Here is a 19,480-nt window from a genome sequence, read left to right as displayed (position 1 = left end):
GATTATAATATTTTGCCCTTATAGTATTATACATACAAGTGATTTCATGATTTTTGTTACCACATAGTGAACTTTGCCCTACAGATGCTTTGAGAAATAACGAAACTTTTTATGAGATTTCTAACGAAAACGGAAGAGGATAAATACATCGTGTCCCTTACGTTTTGACATTTAGTTGGGTTCATTTTATATAGGCAAGATCGTATATGTGTGGTTGCTGTACCTGTGTACCTGTGTACCTGTGTACCAGTTTACCCCCCCCCCCCCCTTTCACATGTATTACATAAGAAGGATATTCGTAACGTTACCAAGATATCATGTCCAGGAGGGATACAATAACTGAGTTGTGTAAAACCCAGTTATATTATGTTATGTAATGTACAGTGCATGTGATCTATGATCGAAACTACGCTAAACTCCCTTCTCCCTAAGGGGGAGGGGATGGGGGCGTGCACTGTAACATTAGTTAGTCACGAATGGCAAAATTCTAGTCACAGTGACTAGATTTAGCTAGTCATTACCAATTCATTAGTTGCAGACCAATTTGCGTGGTCGCGCGACTAACATAAATTAGTCACATAAATTTGTACGAACTTTTTTGACACTCACTATGCATGTCATGTATGTAAGCGTGACGAGAATGTTCTAGTCTTCTGTTTGTTTACTTTCTATAACCTTCAGCTTTGACCAATGACGTCATTATTTTTATCCAATCATCGTACCGTAGAATACCGTGTGCTCAGCTGATCAGATATCCAGAAATCAGACGACGACCGGCGATTACATGTATACTGTATGCACGTACGTGGTACGTCGTACGTCGTACATTGCGGTCATTGCCTAACTGCAGATAGAACAGGGCTATCAACAAAATAAGAAGATTCTTAATCATTCAACAAATTGTCAGAAGCAGTTTCAAATTGTCGTCAGTTAGGTAAGTTCAATCACAACTGAAATTCTAGTAAATAATAATTGAAACAATTGACATAATGTTCAAGGAAGGTTTGAATATCCGCGATATGTTAGGCTGGAAAGTATGGGTAAAATTATAACGGTAGGCCTTAGTAAGCTAAACTGTTGCTAACGCTAGGACGAAGCTAGACTAGGATTAGTAGGAGCTTAGTCTTCCTAGTGTAGCCCACATGCGCTCGTAGATGAATAGTACTGTAGTAGCAGTAATACACACTTATATGACATATTTTATATAAATGTGTATTATTAGCTAGTACACTAGGCCCTAGGCCTATATTCTATAATGTTACGAGCGCCTGTGGTGTGGGACTTACCCTCTGCTCATGTAGTCTTAAGTATATGGTACTCTTATTTTAGGATATTTTTTGCTAAAGTTGGAAGTACCATGTGTTAAACTAAGGACAAAAACTCAGTTTCAATGCATGAAATACCCATAATGTTGTTAGCTTAGGCCTAGGCCTCAGGTTCATAGTGGCCGTAAGTGGCGCTATGTTAGTATCCTACTTCCTAGACCAAGTCTACACCAGCTGTAGCACAATGTTGTAGGGTTCTGTATCTTAAGTGGAGTGGCTGCTGAGTGCTAATACCCTGGACAGAGAATGTTTTGAGTCTTATTTAGCAAATAATCCACAATGGTATGCATTTTTTGCTCCTGCATATGTGCATCAAGGGGTTTTGAGCCTACTCAGCCTATCATAAATTTTCTGTTGTTTGTCAATTTTCAGAGAAAGATAATGTGCCAAGTCCTCAGCATTCACAGCTATATACTTTGAATGGTTGTTGTATCAATGGACTCAACTGGTTAGATGAGGTAACAACAAATTCCAAACAACTCTGACAGCAGCAATAGATATCCTGATACATCATGGGAGATCTACTGTAGTAACTATAGGAACCAGTGCTTGCCACCCATGGAGAATAAGGTAATTTGACATTGTTGTTCTTTGACGAGCAACAAATTTGAATGTTTTATCACAAATTATGCCCCCTATCTACCTCTTGTCCCCAATACCTGTCTTTAATATATTGTAACAACCTATGCATAAACCTTTAAATGGACTGGATATGTTATTGAGGTGAACTGTGTATCTAGATAGCATTTCAGTAAGCTTTCCTTTAGACTACTGTACATACTGTTACAGTTAGGCTGTGGTTTACAAATCCCTATGATCCAGTTTTGGCAAAGAACACCTTCAAGTTAATTCCCTTATTCTTAGTAACTTAACAGTTGCACTGGAGTGACAGGCAATATCAGTTTAACATGTTCCAAACAGTTTTGGAATACATTGGGGTGTGTCCTGTAGGTCAGTTTGGGAGGAATCAGCCGGCTGAGCTAAACAAAAGTAGTTTTCATCACATTTCAGAGCCAGAGACGAAAAAGCCCTCCCTGCTGACCCTTCTCTGGATGATGTTTCTGAAGGTATGGCAAGCCAGACGAGACCAAGTGGACTGTGATCCGGATACCAATAAAACCTGCAAGAATTCATAAATGCATCCAACTTGGTCAAGCTTATCAAAATTGGTGACTGTAAATGTTGTTGCAGACGTAGACCTGGTTACTGCTTACACAGTATTGCCCATATCATGTGTATTTACACACTGCACAGTGCATACTGAAATCTCTGAAAAGACATCTTTATGGACCAAAAATGATAATTGCATAGAATTCTGTTGTGGTCTATAATGTGACGACTATAAAAAAGTATCAATTTGGTATGAAAAAAATTCATCTCTCAATTAAGGTGGCATACTCCTATTAGAGTCTATATCCATCCCTTCGATCGTTCTCCTTCAAGTCAGTGCCAAAAAGCAGCGGAGAACATCTTTTTTGACCTGCTATCAATCATAATCTAGTTTTTTGTGGCTTGCATGTTGGAGAACATGAACGGAAGTACATGTGGTGAGAAAATTGGGTCAATTGAGGCAGTTTTAGACCCCTTTAGGCTTCCCAGGAGTAGCGTAGGAAAACTGTTTACCACTGAGTGAAGAGGTTTGTTAACAAGTGACGAAAACTTCCGGCTCGAATAGCAAAATATCTACATGGTCATGATACAGAAAATTGTTGGTGCCATGAAAGGCCAACTTGTCAGCTATCCGGTGATAGGTAGCATTGAGCTAGTGAAAACTTCTATCTAGACTAACAGACCACATCACTTTTGTGATTTAGTGTGTAAGTCAATGGGGCTTTTAATGGGCGTATGCTACCTTAAATATAAGGAACAATCTGTGATATACAGTGCGCATTATGCAATCAGTGAAATAACCACAGTACGTAAAGACATACAGAAGTTGTGGCGGAATGGTTTGGGCACTGAACACAGGATTCCATGATCATGGGTTCATGTACCAACCTGGTCGATACGTATGTATCTTTATGAGGACACTTAATCTCAATTGCCTCTCTTTGCCCAGGTGTATAGGGTACCCTGGGAGGTAATTAAAAAATATAGCATTTGCACCGCTTTATGGCTGCAATGATATGAAATCTCCGCTGGGGAACATGTAGATGTAGCTAACCATATTGAGCATAATGTGTGATATGTGTTACCAAGGACCATAGATAGTGTTCCATAAATACTGTGCCAATGTTGCAATATAAATGGCTAATTTACATAATATTTACAGAGTGTGGCTATGTTACATACTTAACCAAATGCATTTAGGCCTTTGTTACTTGACCACACTGTATGTCAAAAGTGAAAAAGGAAGGATATTTTTGTGTGTAATGCAAAGAGATAGTTCACTTGAGTATTCAGCATTGATTTATAGAGAAACTGTGGTGAGTCATAAACCAAACTTATGACAAATAATTTCTCAGCAGAAATTGTAGCATATACGTACACATAATACCGCACACCGGTTATATTCAATAATGCACACCGGTCATACTACTAGTATGCTATAGTGCATGCCTAAGCCCCATATAAGTGTAGTGTATAAGATCATTGTTTGTGTACTTGCGCACACCTTGGGGATCAAGCAAAGTTCAAATTATCAGCAAATGATGTTCGATATATCGGGCAAGTCTTTAATTTGGACTTCAGTGTACTTGGAAAAAATTACAATCATTAAATGGGGTTAGTGTGATTGAACGTGGGGACCTCATTTAAAATGTACCCCAAAAATTGACCTAAAAGGTCAGTTTCTACCATTCAAGACATAGTTTATAGTTTGTGATAAAGTACTTCTAGAAATGTTTTAACTACTTTGTTTTCCGTTTCACCCTAATGTTGCTTCAAGGATAATAACATATTCGACTTACATGTTCTGCATTAATATTGTACCATCACATCCATGGTCAGAAACTCATAATAATATCACTTCCAAGTTCCTAATTCGAGATGATAATTATAAGGATATTTTCTGGCCCTTTTTAACAGCTAAGGTCATATAGAGCTACTCAAGGTCTTTTTATACCATTTGATTTGACATGGGGTATTATTTTTATAAATAAATTTATGAATATGATATATTATTTTGTGTATATTAAATATATGTTATATATATTTATATTAAAATATTAATTAATATAGGCTAAACTTCTATTTTTATATTTGAGCTGTGCACTCGCAAACTTTCCCTTTTTCTGTCTGTCCATATCTCTTCCATGCTGCTATTTTGATGAAACTGATGAAGCCCATAATGATGCATGGTCAGTGCACAATAAGGGTCTTTAAGAAATTGTAGGAATAGGTCATCAGGGGGTCTAATTGTTTGAAAACTGTTGAACATTGCTAACTTAATGGCTAAGCATTTAAAAGTAATCCCATATTTTTAAGTATTTTCAAGATGTTTTGTGGGAAAAGATTTTGACAATTTTGTAAAAATAAGTTTTCCCAATTGTCCCACAAATATTTATTTTAGTTTTAAATGTTCTTAAACCTTCAGTGTTTGTTTCCTTTCTTTATGAGATGACTTTTAAATGGAATGCTTATTTGTCACATTTTGCATTAATACTGAATGTTAATAAAAATTTCCATGAAACTTATAATTTGTGTCACTATCTCAATATGACTAAAAAAAATTAGTCACAACGATGCCTCTATCGACCAGTTTCTTCTAGTCATTTGACTATATAACATTAGTTTTGTGACTAATTAAATCGAGTTTTCTGACTAATTAAAATTAGTCCTACTACGATGCCTCTATCGACCAAAGCTTAGCGTAATTTGACATTGTTGTTCTTTGACGAGCAACAAATTTGAATGTTTTATCACAAATTATGCCCCCTATCTACCTCTTGTCCCCAATACCTGTCTTTAATATATTGTAACAACCTATGCATAAACCTTTAAATGGACTGGATATGTTATTGAGGTGAACTGTGTATCTAGATAGCATTTCAGTAAGCTTTCCTTTAGACTACTGTACATACTGTTACAGTTAGGCTGTGGTTTACAAATCCCTATGATCCAGTTTTGGCAAAGAACACCTTCAAGTTAATTCCCTTATTCTTAGTAACTTAACAGTTGCACTGGAGTGACAGGCAATATCAGTTTAACATGTTCCAAACAGTTTTGGAATACATTGGGGTGTGTCCTGTAGGTCAGTTTGGGAGGAATCAGCCGGCTGAGCTAAACAAAAGTAGTTTTCATCACATTTCAGAGCCAGAGACGAAAAAGCCCTCCCTGCTGACCCTTCTCTGGATGATGTTTCTGAAGGTATGGCAAGCCAGACGAGACCAAGTGGACTGTGATCCGGATACCAATAAAACCTGCAAGAATTCATAAATGCATCCAACTTGGTCAAGCTTATCAAAATTGGTGACTGTAAATGTTGTTGCAGACGTAGACCTGGTTACTGCTTACACAGTATTGCCCATATCATGTGTATTTACACACTGCACAGTGCATACTGAAATCTCTGAAAAGACATCTTTATGGACCAAAAATGATAATTGCATAGAATTCTGTTGTGGTCTATAATGTGACGACTATAAAAAAGTATCAATTTGGTATGAAAAAAATTCATCTCTCAATTAAGGTGGCATACTCCTATTAGAGTCTATATCCATCCCTTCGATCGTTCTCCTTCAAGTCAGTGCCAAAAAGCAGCGGAGAACATCTTTTTTGACCTGCTATCAATCATAATCTAGTTTTTTGTGGCTTGCATGTTGGAGAACATGAACGGAAGTACATGTGGTGAGAAAATTGGGTCAATTGAGGCAGTTTTAGACCCCTTTAGGCTTCCCAGGAGTAGCGTAGGAAAACTGTTTACCACTGAGTGAAGAGGTTTGTTAACAAGTGACGAAAACTTCCGGCTCGAATAGCAAAATATCTACATGGTCATGATACAGAAAATTGTTAGTGCCATGAAAGGCCAACTTGTCAGCTATCCGGTGATAGGTAGCATTGAGCTAGTGAAAACTTCTATCTAGACTAACAGACCACATCACTTTTGTGATTTAGTGTGTAAGTCAATGGGGCTTTTAATGGGCGTATGCTACCTTAAATATAAGGAACAATCTGTGATATACAGTGCGCATTATGCAATCAGTGAAATAACCACAGTACATAAAGACATACAGAAGTTGTGGCGGAATGGTTTGGGCACTGAACACAGGATTCCATGATCATGGGTTCATGTACCAACCTGGTCGATACGTATGTATCTTTATGAGGACACTTAATCTCAATTGCCTCTCTTTGCCCAGGTGTATAGGGTACCCTGGGAGGTAATTAAAAAATATAGCATTTGCACCGCTTTATGGCTGCAATGATATGAAATCTCCGCTGGGGAACATGTAGATGTAGCTAACCATATTGAGCATAATGTGTGATATGTGTTACCAAGGACCATAGATAGTGTTCCATAAATACTGTGCCAATGTTGCAATATAAATGGCTAATTTACATAATATTTACAGAGTGTGGCTATGTTACATACTTAACCAAATGCATTTAGGCCTTTGTTACTTGACCACACTGTATGTCAAAAGTGAAAAAGGAAGGATATTTTTGTGTGTAATGCAAAGAGATAGTTCACTTGAGTATTCAGCATTGATTTATAGAGAAACTGTGGTGAGTCATAAACCAAACTTATGACAAATAATTTCTCAGCAGAAATTGTAGCATATACGTACACATAATACCGCACACCGGTTATATTCAATAATGCACACCGGTCATACTACTAGTATGCTATAGTGCATGCCTAAGCCCCATATAAGTGTAGTGTATAAGATCATTGTTTGTGTACTTGCGCACACCTTGGGGATCAAGCAAAGTTCAAATTATCAGCAAATGATGTTCGATATATCGGGCAAGTCTTTAATTTGGACTTCAGTGTACTTGGAAAAAATTACAATCATTAAATGGGGTTAGTGTGATTGAACGTGGGGACCTCATTTAAAATGTACCCCAAAAATTGACCTAAAAGGTCAGTTTCTACCATTCAAGACATAGTTTATAGTTTGTGATAAAGTACTTCTAGAAATGTTTTAACTACTTTGTTTTCCGTTTCACCCTAATGTTGCTTCAAGGATAATAACATATTCGACTTACATGTTCTGCATTAATATTGTACCATCACATCCATGGTCAGAAACTCATAATAATATCACTTCCAAGTTCCTAATTCGAGATGATAATTATAAGGATATTTTCTGGCCCTTTTTAACAGCTAAGGTCATATAGAGCTACTCAAGGTCTTTTTATACCATTTGATTTGACATGGGGTATTATTTTTATAAATAAATTTATAAATATGATATATTATTTTGTGTATATTAAATATATGTTATATATATTTATATTAAAATATTAATTAATATAGGCTAAACTTCTATTTTTATATTTGAGCTGTGCACTCGCAAACTTTCCCTTTTTCTGTCTGTCCATATCTCTTCCATGCTGCTATTTTGATGAAACTGATGAAGCCCATAATGATGCATGGTCAGTGCACAATAAGGGTCTTTAAGAAATTGTAGGAATAGGTCATCAGGGGGTCTAATTGTTTGAAAACTGTTGAACATTGCTAACTTAATGGCTAAGCATTTAAAAGTAATCCCATATTTTTAAGTATTTTCAAGATGTTTTGTGGGAAAAGATTTTGACAATTTTGTAAAAATAAGTTTTCCCAATTGTCCCACAAATATTTATTTTAGTTTTAAATGTTCTTAAACCTTCAGTGTTTGTTTCCTTTCTTTATGAGATGACTTTTAAATGGAATGCTTATTTGTCACATTTTGCATTAATACTGAATGTTAATAAAAATTTCCATGAAACTTATAATTTGTGTCACTATCTCAATATGACTAAAAAAAATTAGTCACAACGATGCCTCTATCGACCAGTTTCTTCTAGTCATTTGACTATATAACATTAGTTTTGTGACTAATTAAATCGAGTTTTCTGACTAATTAAAATTAGTCCTACTACGATGCCTCTATCGACCAAAGCTTAGTCCAGTGACCAAAAATATTAGTCATTGCAACTGTGACTACTTATTTAGGTCACAAGACTAGTTTACGATTAAGTACTTTTTAGTTAAGAAATGAGAAAGTGACACACATTGTAAGTTTCATGGTAATTTTTATTAACATTCAGTATTAATGCAAAATGTGACAAATAAGCATTCCATTAAAAATTCATCTCATAAAGAACAGTAACAAACACTAAAGGTTTAAGAACATTTAAAACTAAAATATATATTTATTGGACAATTGGGAAAACTTATCTTTACAACATTGTCAAAATCTTCTCCAATAAAACATCTTGAGACTACTCATATGGGATTACTTTGAAACGCTCCTAAGTTGGCAGTGTTCAACAGTTTTCAAACAATTAGATCATGCATCATTATGGGCTCCATCAGTTTCATCAAAATAACAGCATGGAAAAGATGTGGACAGACAGATAAAGGGAAAGTTTGCGAGTACACAGCTCAAATATAAAAATAGAACTTTAGCCAAATAAATTATCTTAATTAATATATAAATATAAATATACATAACATGTATTTAATATACACAAAATAATATATCATATAACTATTTATAATTTATTTATAAAAATAATACCCCATGTCAAATCAAATGGTATAAAAAGGCTTCAGTAGCTCTATATGACCTTAGCTGTTAAAAGGGCCAGAAAATATCCTTATAAATCATCATCTCGAATTAGGATAAATAAAAATATTACCATGACAAGCTAAACAAAAAAGTGAGCTTAAAAGAGAACCATTGACCAGAGATTACATCTCTATGTCTAACAACATCTGACAACTACATTTAAAACAAAAGCATAATATAAGTCATTTTATGAACTTGGAAGTGATAGTATTCTGAGTTTCTGACCATGAGATGTGATGGTACAATATTATTGCAGAACATGCAAGTTGAATATGTTATTATCTTTGAAGCAACACTAGGGTGGAACAGAAAACAAAGTAGTTAAAATATTTCTAGAAGTACTTTATCACAAACTATATGCTATGTCTTGAATGGTAGAAACTTACCTTCTAGGTCAATTTTTTGGGGTACACTTTAAATGAGGTCCCCACATTCAATCACACTGACCCCATTTAATGATTGTAATTTTTTCCAAGTACACTGAAGTCCAAATAAAGACTTGCCCGATATATCGAACATCATTTGCTGATAATTTGAACTTTGCTTGATCCCAAAGGTGTGCGCAAGTACACAAACAATGATCTTATGCACTACACTTATGTGGGGCTTAGGCATGCACTATAGCATACTAGTAGTATGACCGGTGTGCATTATTGAATATAACCGGTGTGCGGTATTATGTGTACGTATATGCTACAATTTCTGCTGAGAAATTATTTGTCATAATTTTGATTTATGACTCACCACAGTTTTTCTATAAATCAATGCTGAATACTCAAGTGAACTATCTCTTTGCATTACACAAAAAATATCCTTCCTTTTTCACTTTTGACATACAGTGTGGTAAAGTAACAAAGGCCTAAAGACATTTGGTTAAGTATGTAACATATAGCCACACTCTGTAAGTGTAATGTAAATTAGCCATTTATATTGCAACATTGGCATAGTATTTACCTAACACTATCTATGGTCCTTGGTAACACATATCAGACATTATGCTCAATGTGGTTAGCTACATCTACATGTTCCCCAGGGGACATCCCATATCATTGCAGCCATAAAGCGGTGCAAATGCTATATCTTTAATTACCTCCCAGGGTACCCTATACACCTAGGTGAAGAGAGGCAATTGAGATTAAGTGTCTTCATTAAAGATACATACGTATCGACCAGGTTGGTACATGAACCCACGATCATGGAATCCTGTGTTCAGTGCCCTAACCATTCCGCCACAACTTCTGTATGTCTTTACGTACTGTGGTTATTTCACTGATTGCATAATGCGCACTGTATATCACAGATTGTTCCTTATATTTAAAGTAGCATACACCCATTAAAAGCCCCATTGACTTACACACTAAATCACAAAAGTGATGTGGTCTCTAAGTCTAGATAGAAGTTTTCACTAGCTCAATGCTACCTATCACCGGATAGCTGACAAGTTGGCCTTTCATGGCACTAACAATTTTCTGTATCATGACCATGTAGATATTTTGCTATTCGAGCCAGAAGTTTTCGTCACTTGTAAACAAGCCTCTTCACTCAGTGGTAAACAGTTTTCCTACGCTACTCCTGGGAAGCCTAAAGGGGTCTAAAACTGCCTCAATTGACCCAATTTTCTCACCACATGTACTTCCATTCATGTTCTCCAACATGCAAGCCACAAAAAACTAGATTATGATTGATAACAGGTCAAAAAAGATGTTCTCCGCTGCTTGTTGGCACTTACCTGAAGAAGAACAATTGAGGGGATGGATATAGACTCTAATAGGAGTATGCCCCCTTAATTGAGAGATAAATTTGTTCATACCAAATTGATACTTTTTATAGTCGTCACATTATAAACCACAACAGAATTCTATGCAATTATCATTTTTGGTCCATAAAGATGTCTTTTCAGAGATTTCAGTATGCATTGTGCAGTGTGTAAATACACATGATATGAGCAATACTGTGTAAGCAGTAACCAGGTCTACATCTGCAACAACATTTACAGTCACCAATTTTGATAAGCTTGACCAAGTTGGATGCATTTATGAATTCTTGCAGGTTTTATTGGTATCTGGGTCACAGTCCACTTGGTCTGGCTTGCCATACCTGCAGAAACATCATCTAGAGAAGGGTCAGCGGGGAGGGCTGTTTCGTCTCTGGCTCTGAAATGTGATGAAAACTACTTTTGTTTAGCTCAGCTGATTCCTCCCAAACTGACCTACAGGACATACCCCAATGTATTCCTAAACTGTTTGGAACATGTTAAACTGATATTGCCTGTCACTCCAGTGCAACTCTTAAGTTACTTAGAATAAGAGAATTAACTTGAAGGGGTTCTTTACCAAAACTGGATCATTGGGATTTGTAAAACACAGCCTAACTGTAAAAGTATGTACAGTAGTCTACAGGAAAGCTTACTGGAATGCTATCTAGATACACAGTTCACCTCAATAACATAATCAGTCCATTTAAAGGTTCATGCATAGGTTGTTACAATATATTAAAGACAGGTATTGGGGACAAGAGGTAGATAGGGGGCATAATTTTTGATAAAACATTCAAATTTGTTGCTTGTCAAAGAACAACAATGCCAAATTACCTTATTCTCCATGGATGGCAAGCACTGGTTCCTATAGTTACTACAGTAGATCTCCCATGCTGTATCAGGATATCTATTTCTGCTGTCAGAGTTGTTTGGAATTTGTTGTTACCTCATCTAACCAGTTGAGTCCATTGATACAACAATCATTCAAAGTATATGGCTGTGAATGCTGAGGACTTGGCACATTACCTTTCTCTGAAAATTGACAAACAACAGAAAATTTATGATAGGCTGAGTAGGCTCAAAACCCCTTGATGCACATATGCAGGAGCAGAAAATGCATACCATTGTGGATTATTTGCTAAATAAGACTCAAAACATTCTCTGTCCAGGGTATTAGCACTCAGCAGCCACTCCACTTAGGATACAGAACCCTACAACATTGTGCTACAGCTGGTGTAGACTTGGTCTAGGAAGTAGGTTACTAACATAGCGCCACTTACGGCCACTATGATTATGAACCTGAGGCCTAGGCCTAAGCTAACAACATTATGGGTATTTCATGCATTGAAACAGAGTTTTTGTCCTTAGTTTAACACAAGGTACTTCCAACTTTAGCAAAAATAACCTAATATATGAGTACCATGTATTTAAGCCTACAAGAGCAGAGGGTAAGTCCCACTCCGAAGATCTTCAGTTCAGAGTGCACGAAATGCAGACCGGGTTGGTGGTCGACGAAGTGGTGTCTAGAAACTTGACGTAGGCTAGCCTAGTACACCACAGGCGCTCGTAACATTATAGAATATAGGCCTAGTGTACTAGCTAATAATACACATTTATATAAAATATGTCATATAAGTGTGTATTACTGCTGCTACTACTAGAGCCTATTGTACTATTCATCTACGAGCGCATGTGGGCTACACTAGGAAGACTAAGCTCCTAGCCTAGCTTCGTCCTAGCGTTAGCAACAGTTTAGCTTACTAAGGCCTACCGTTATAATTTTACTATACTTTCCAGCCAAACATATCGCCGATATTCAAACCTTCCTTGAACATTATGTCAATTGTGTCAATTATTATTTATTAGAATTTCAGTTGTGATTGAACTTACGTAACTGACGACATTTTGAAACTGCTTCTGACAGTTTGCTAAATGATTAAGAATCTTCTCATTTTATTGATAGCCCTGTTCTTTCTGCAGTTAGGCAATGGCCGCAAGTACAACGTACCACGTACGTGCATACAGTATATATGTAATCGCCGGCCGTCGTCTGAATTTTTGATCTCTGATCAGCTGAGCACACGGTATTCTACGGTACGATGATTGGATAAAAATAATGACGTCATTGGTCAAAGCTGAAGGTTATAGAAAGTAAACAAACAGAAGACTAGAACATTCTCGTCACGCTTACATACATGACATGCTTAGTGAGTGTCAAAAAATTTCATACAAATTTATGTGACTAATTTATGTTAGTCGAACGACCATGCAAATTGGTCTGCAACTAACGAATTGGTAATGACTAGCTAACTCTAGTCACTGTGACTAGATTTTTGCCATTCGTGACTAACTAATGTTTACAGTGCGTTGATGTAGTGTGGAGTCGAATTATTAGTATAGCCTAACTTCATCCATTATTCTCAATATCAAGAGTAGGCTTGTTTTCTGTTTATTTCCTCATTATTTCCTTTGTCTTTAGGAGAAAAGAGAATTTAAGCTTGATATACTACTTCCTAAGTATAAAAGGGCAATAAATATCAATTATGCCGGGAATCGATTGCTATTGCCCTATAATATATACTCCACTCTCCTTCCCAAGGGAGGTGGAATGGTTGCAGTGTCGGTTTATTTGGTCTTATTTTTTTGTACCATGGGCGCTATAAAGAGTTGGTATATGATCATTATTAATTATTTATTACTTAAAGACGAAACAGAAGACAAAATAATTGACAAATGAATGAAGCTGGAACTTACATTTTCCATTTCCAACTGGTGGCGCAAGTCAACTTCATAAATATTCCAATTACGGGTTAGCAATATAAAATTTGCACGTTCCATCCCTTACATTTAATAAATCTAATTTTCGTTTTGGTAACTTTATTTCTTTGACCAAGCTTTTCAAGTACAATCATGTACACCTAAATGACAAACTGAAGTTGAAGGTAATTTTAACTTTTTCTCGGATTCTTGGCTGAATGTTCCATCAAATATGCCAGCTTGCATAAACGTTCTCAGTTAATAAGTTAAACGTCATCTACTGGCAAATTTGCAAATATTGATTGATATAACGTAACCACGTTTTGTGAAAAGTACTGAATATTTCCAAATCTTATGTTAAAATCGAACACAGAAACATAATTCGGGCAAAAGACAAACACTCATATTCTCTCAGCAAATCAATTTGTAGTGTCCATCTATAGTATCAAGAATTGTTGCCGAATAAACAAGGATGATTTGTAGTTTGTATATATTGAATACAGTACTTTTCAACCTTTAAAATTAAGTATCTAATAAGAATTGTTTTAGGGTTTTGTTTCACATTTGAACATCAATTTAAAGGTAATTACACATGTCCACGATACTAACTTGTACCCATTCAATTGTGAATGAAATGGTTGTTAGTACATAACAATGTGCCATAACTGAACTATGGTAAGAATTCGGCACTGAAGTAACAATAGAAACATAGTAAAATTAAATATATATATATATATATATATATATATATATATATATATTTCCTAAACTTATTATCAACTCTTCGCCAGCATCTCTTTCCTCTCCTCGTTTTTACTATATGTGAAACAAAGTGTCTGAAGTAACATATACCACTAACTAGAATGAAAATAAACATCCCTGCACACATATGACAACCGATTTAAACAGAGATTACCGTAGTAACTACTGTAAATCTTAAAGTTCTGTACCACAGTAAATATTTGATAAATCGATAGCATGGTCTATAAGGGATACAGTAAGAATTGAGGATATGTGTTAACTGGAGTTGTTGGAATTGAACATTCCTCAGTTCTTAATGTTATCCTAAATACCGATTTATAGCACAATCCAGTTTTTTACTTTGGTACAAAACTTTAAGATCTGCAGTTACTGTGTTTTCTCTGTGTGTATCGTGGTGTTTATACAAACTAAACATGCATTAGAATAAGCCCCAGAAAACTAAATACTTTTATCAGTGGATTTAATATTAATATAAATAATCATGATCTAATCATTTAGACTTACAGAAAACAAAAAACATGAGGTTTGTTTTCAGAGAACGTATGAACGGAAATGTTCGTGTCCATGAAAAGCATGCGCATATAGCGAGGTAATGACGCATGAACAAATAAACCATTGGCCTTATACAGTCATGCTTCGTATGGGAGGGAGATTCTAGGTACGCAGCTAATAGCCTCCTAGTTTCCGCAGTATGTCAAATACTGAAGAAGTCCAATACTGCGTGGTTGACCGCAGACAGACGCAAAAGAGTATAAATAAACCCTACGCCGCTCTGAACCCGATCAGAAAGAATCACCCGGAGTCGAGCAAAACATTACTATCTGGCAAAAGCTTACTAATAAAGTGCTGTTAGATTGGTTTCAAACAAACGGGAAAGAATTCATTAAGGTACTTTGACAGTTAAGGTTCCAGACGTACCGCGCTGTGAAATATATACTTCAGAACGAATTGAACTGCAAACAACTGGAAGAGACACCATCATGGCGGTGGATAGATTGTCTTATCTGCTCCTCTCTGTAATTGTCTCGATGTCTGCTGTTTGTAGAGGGACTCAGGGGAAAACGATTCAAGAAATTGTTGGATCTCCGCAGAATCTCCAAAATGGACTGGTATGTAGTTACTATATTTGTATAACATACGTATTGAAACAGTATAATATATATATATATATACATATATATATATATATATATATATATATATATTGCATTGTGCCTCTAGTTTGTAACAACTCTATATCGACTTAATACACACCGTAGGCTATATTAATCAAAATAAAGTAACACCTTATTTTTTTCCTATTCCCAATTATTTTTTTTTTTCAATTTTACTTTCTACTTAACCGACTAACGATTCCGTTCTCTTTGGAAAGAACTATATATTACCTTAATTAGACACGTGGTTGGTTAAGGTTAACGGACATTAAAACTAACGAACGCTGTTCCAAAATTACCTACCGTAATATACTTTTCTGCTTGCCAATTGGAATGAAAATTAAATAATTGATGTATATAATTATCCTGTGGTTTTGTTAAGTCCACTCATGAATTTCTCATAGCGATTGCTGAGTAGTGTTAAAACAACATCTTCACAAGTGTTTCATTTGTGTAAAAGCTCGGAGTCATTAACGTTTTGTGTTTTGAAACAATGGGAACCCTAAAAATCCTTCTTCCATCCATACCTCCATTCATTCATAGTTATTGGAAGACAAAGATATTCTACTGGTTGGTTTAGTTAAATGTTGTTGCATATACTTGTCGTACAAAAGTCAAAGGGCAAGACTAATTAAGCATGTAAAACATGGCATGTAAGGATGAAAATGCGTGTTTGGTTGCTATTTCAGTTTAAAGACACGTAAGGTTCTGCTGTGTATGTTCTTTTCAGTATATAACATATGTGTAATATACACGTAGTCCTAATATTTTTTGTGTTATTCTATTCACCTAATATTTCGAAAGCTATTAAAATAGCAAATCCCACTACAGACAGAAATATTTTTGACCAGCTTTTCGATATCATTTTCACATTTTAAACAAAAGAGAATCTTGATTCAAGTATTTATTACCATGAAATTTTACTATTTGTCATCTGTAAAGAACTATGAAAAGATATATCAATCGCTAAAAGTGAAGTGAGCTAAGATACTAAGGGTTAGATATAGTGACAATCAATAACGACTAGACTTTTTAACTTATGAAGTAAAAAGTTCATTATTTCCATCCCGATATCTTTTCATTCCTATGTCAACTTACCCCATTTTCATAATTAAGGTGACTTTCAATTGATATTATTATTTCATAGGTACTTCACAAATTTCTACCAAGATGATTTAAATACAACATGGTTGACTAAAACCCCAAAACGTTGCACTGCACACTATTGTTTTAATATCAATACCGCCAGAATAGTTTCATATTTTTCTCATACACGCCTCCACGGGGCAAAAAACACGCCGTTTTCGGTCTGTAATTGCGACGTAAATTCCGAGTTCCATGCCTGTTTCCGTTACGTTTCCATTCCTGAACTAGTGATTAAGGTTAGCTATCGACCCAACTTAAACGCGTGAGTTTTCCGCGTTCGCGATGACTTATTTACCGAGTACGCGGTGACCGTAAACGCCAAGTGTCATCCAAATATCGTGCGATTTCAGGGAAGGGTAATCTTTACGTTTCCGGTCACAATTACAACAGATTCGCTACCTTAAACATGACCGTTAATCTGGAGTTTACGTTTGAATCCAGCAGTAAACTTCTCGCATTGATCATCGTAAACGCCATGATTACACCAATATATACGGAGAAACGTGGTCATCGTAAACACATTACTTACGACCAATACAGGGGCTGGGCTTATTCGCCACGTTTAGGGAGTCTTAATCGGGTTGATTAGGCTGAGAAATACACTCACCACCTCTATCAAATATTACATTTGATTTAAAGAAAATTAAAAATAATAAACATAAAATCACACACGTTTGATTTTCTACTTTTTTATTTATATATTTGCACTTCACATCGCATCGTAAACGTTTATTTGTTATATTTACACTTATACAAAAACTATGTAAATGAACGAAAGACCACTTCTGATGTGTAAATACATCTAAGTGCAACTCAATATTGCTTTACATTATGGTGTTGAATATTTAGCTTTTTGAATACAAAGTTTAAACCTCGAGAAGCCATATTCCTTTTCAAATTTCAAAACATACATTATTGTCCGGAGAATGTATATTGATGCCCAAATATTACTTTACTTACATTGTGGCAATTATGTACACATGCAACGATTTTAATGCCAGGTGAAAGAAGGAAAAAACAAGTAAATATGGAATGTTTATATTTTTAGTTACTAGTTTGCAAATAAAAACCTCTGAAAACCAGCTACCCACTTGAAGTAACTTAACATATCAGCAGTTAAATTGAACCAAACAAATTTATGTTAAAAATTCGGTGTGTTTATCCTCAGATGATATAAACGCCTAGGCACTTCTTCCATGATGGTTATCGGCCCCTCGACCCCCCCCCCCCCACCCAGGCCCGGAAACGGTAGCAGCCTCTTTTATGTGGAACGAACTTGACACAGAACATCACTTCCTGCCTCATTTCGTAGCACGCTTAATATTTTGTTGCTGCTTTAAGTTTTATTGTAATTAACATATATTTTGATATAAAATTCAATGATAGCCCAAACAAGATCTCTAAATTCTTTACCCTGAAAGTCTGGAATTAACCATGCATGAATAATGAAAGACAATCGTACAAGTACAACAACATTTCGATGACAAGTTATTAGGCCTATGCTCTATGTCTTATTTTAAAATATGATTTACTAAATGATTCATTAACAATTAATAGAATCATGCTTTTTCTTGGCTTTTGTTTCCTGAAAATATTTTAAGGATAACTTAATCCTTTTCATTTAATCCCTTGATGGAATATATCAGCTGTGAAGGGAAATTTAAAAAAGGCTTCCATTAAAGCAAAAGACTTACAAGAAAATAATAATTAATCTGACATCTATTATTATGGGCATATTCTTTCTTCCTTGTTGCATTTATCTCAGACAGGATTTCGTTTTAAAGGTATCATGTAATTAAATTACACCAAATGTTAAATTAGAGAAAACCCTTCTTTGTTATACAAAATCGTCAACTGTAACTTGTTTGTATCCGAAACAACGGCGTTTGCTGTTTGTTCCTGGTGCCTCATTAATCAACAAACGCTCAGGACAGGATTATCCACGTGCAACAGGGGCACGAGTTTAAACGTTGGGTAAAAAATTCAAAGAAATATTGTTATAACGTTACATTATTCTACGTTGTATATGGTACAAAAAGTTCAAAGAAGTTAAACGAAATGGACTTCGATATGCAGTCTTTACACTGTTGATCCATGACTGTTTTTATGTGATCTTTTAATGAACGTATCATAACCACTGTGGGCAAATAGGTGTCTTTTGTGAGCTATACATCCGGCGTTATCCGGTACCAATGTATCTCTATGGGGGCTCCAATAAACTGTTTGCCACGGGCCTCTCACAAGCTTAATCCGGCACATCAAACAATGACCATTTTCACCATTTGGAGGGGGGGGGGGGGGGTCATACCTTCATTATTATTGTTCAGCCTAATTAACAGCCCAAGTTGGGGCGTCAGTCTATACGCATTTTAAAGATACGTCTCCTTTCCTAACGGCGGGTATCCTTTTTTTCTGGACTTTTCGCTAAGGAGAACGTCCTTATAGAATGAGTCCAGCCTAATTTTGTTCAGTCTTTCCGACTTCCAAGTGAACTCCTGCACTACGGTACCCTAGCTCGTTCGCTCTCCATGTCAGATTCCTCGGATGACATATAATCAGTTGACATCACTGTACAGTCTGTCTTTTCTCTCCTCTGACCTGTCTATGTTCTTCACTGCGCTCAATCTACACCGAAGTTTCTGTAAACAAAGACACAAGAATAATATATGAATTAGATATGTATAAAGATCAGTTGGCATAGTTTACTTTTGTTGAAAAATATACTAGCTCCAACTCTCAATATCTCCAGCCCCCCAGTGAAAAATGTGGAGGGGCGGAAGTATCATCCCCCCCCCTCCGCTTCGCAAGTCAGAAAACCCCTTTTTCCTTTCCAAATGAGAAAAAAAATCTCATTTGGAGCAC

The 19,480-nt window shown here is 35.8% G+C and overlaps 1 protein-coding gene and 2 long non-coding RNA genes across 3 annotated transcripts in view; 2 read left to right on the top strand and 1 right to left on the bottom strand.

Moving 5' to 3' along the window:
- Nucleotides 1-573: 573 nt before the first annotated feature.
- Nucleotides 574-4,402, top strand: LOC139981153 (uncharacterized). Its single transcript, XR_011797794.1, has 3 exons — nt 574-934; nt 1,698-1,895; nt 2,337-4,402. It is a non-coding gene; the product is annotated as an uncharacterized lncRNA (long non-coding RNA).
- A 3,805-nt stretch (nt 4,403-8,207) lies between these two features.
- On the bottom strand, nt 8,208-12,753 carry LOC139981107 (uncharacterized). The gene is made up of 3 exons (XR_011797779.1): nt 12,690-12,753; nt 11,634-11,831; nt 8,208-11,196 (listed from the first exon to the last, which is right to left on the bottom strand). It is a non-coding gene; the product is annotated as an uncharacterized lncRNA (long non-coding RNA).
- Nucleotides 12,754-15,071: 2,318 nt separating this feature from the next.
- LOC139981055 (neutrophil collagenase-like) overlaps nt 15,072-19,480 on the top strand; it is a 30,318-nt gene continuing 25,909 nt past the window's right edge. The window contains exon 1 of the mRNA XM_071993194.1: nt 15,072-15,427. Within this exon, the coding sequence (XP_071849295.1) occupies nt 15,299-15,427 (129 nt within the window). The 5' untranslated portion in view covers nt 15,072-15,298. The remainder of the gene's footprint in view (nt 15,428-19,480) is intronic.

This window comes from Apostichopus japonicus, chromosome 15 (assembly GCF_037975245.1).
Source record: "Apostichopus japonicus isolate 1M-3 chromosome 15, ASM3797524v1, whole genome shotgun sequence".
Taxonomy (NCBI): Eukaryota; Metazoa; Echinodermata; class Holothuroidea; order Aspidochirotida; family Stichopodidae; genus Apostichopus; species Apostichopus japonicus.
The sequence above is the reverse complement of the archived record's forward strand: the minus strand, read 5'-3'. Positions and strand labels throughout refer to the sequence as shown.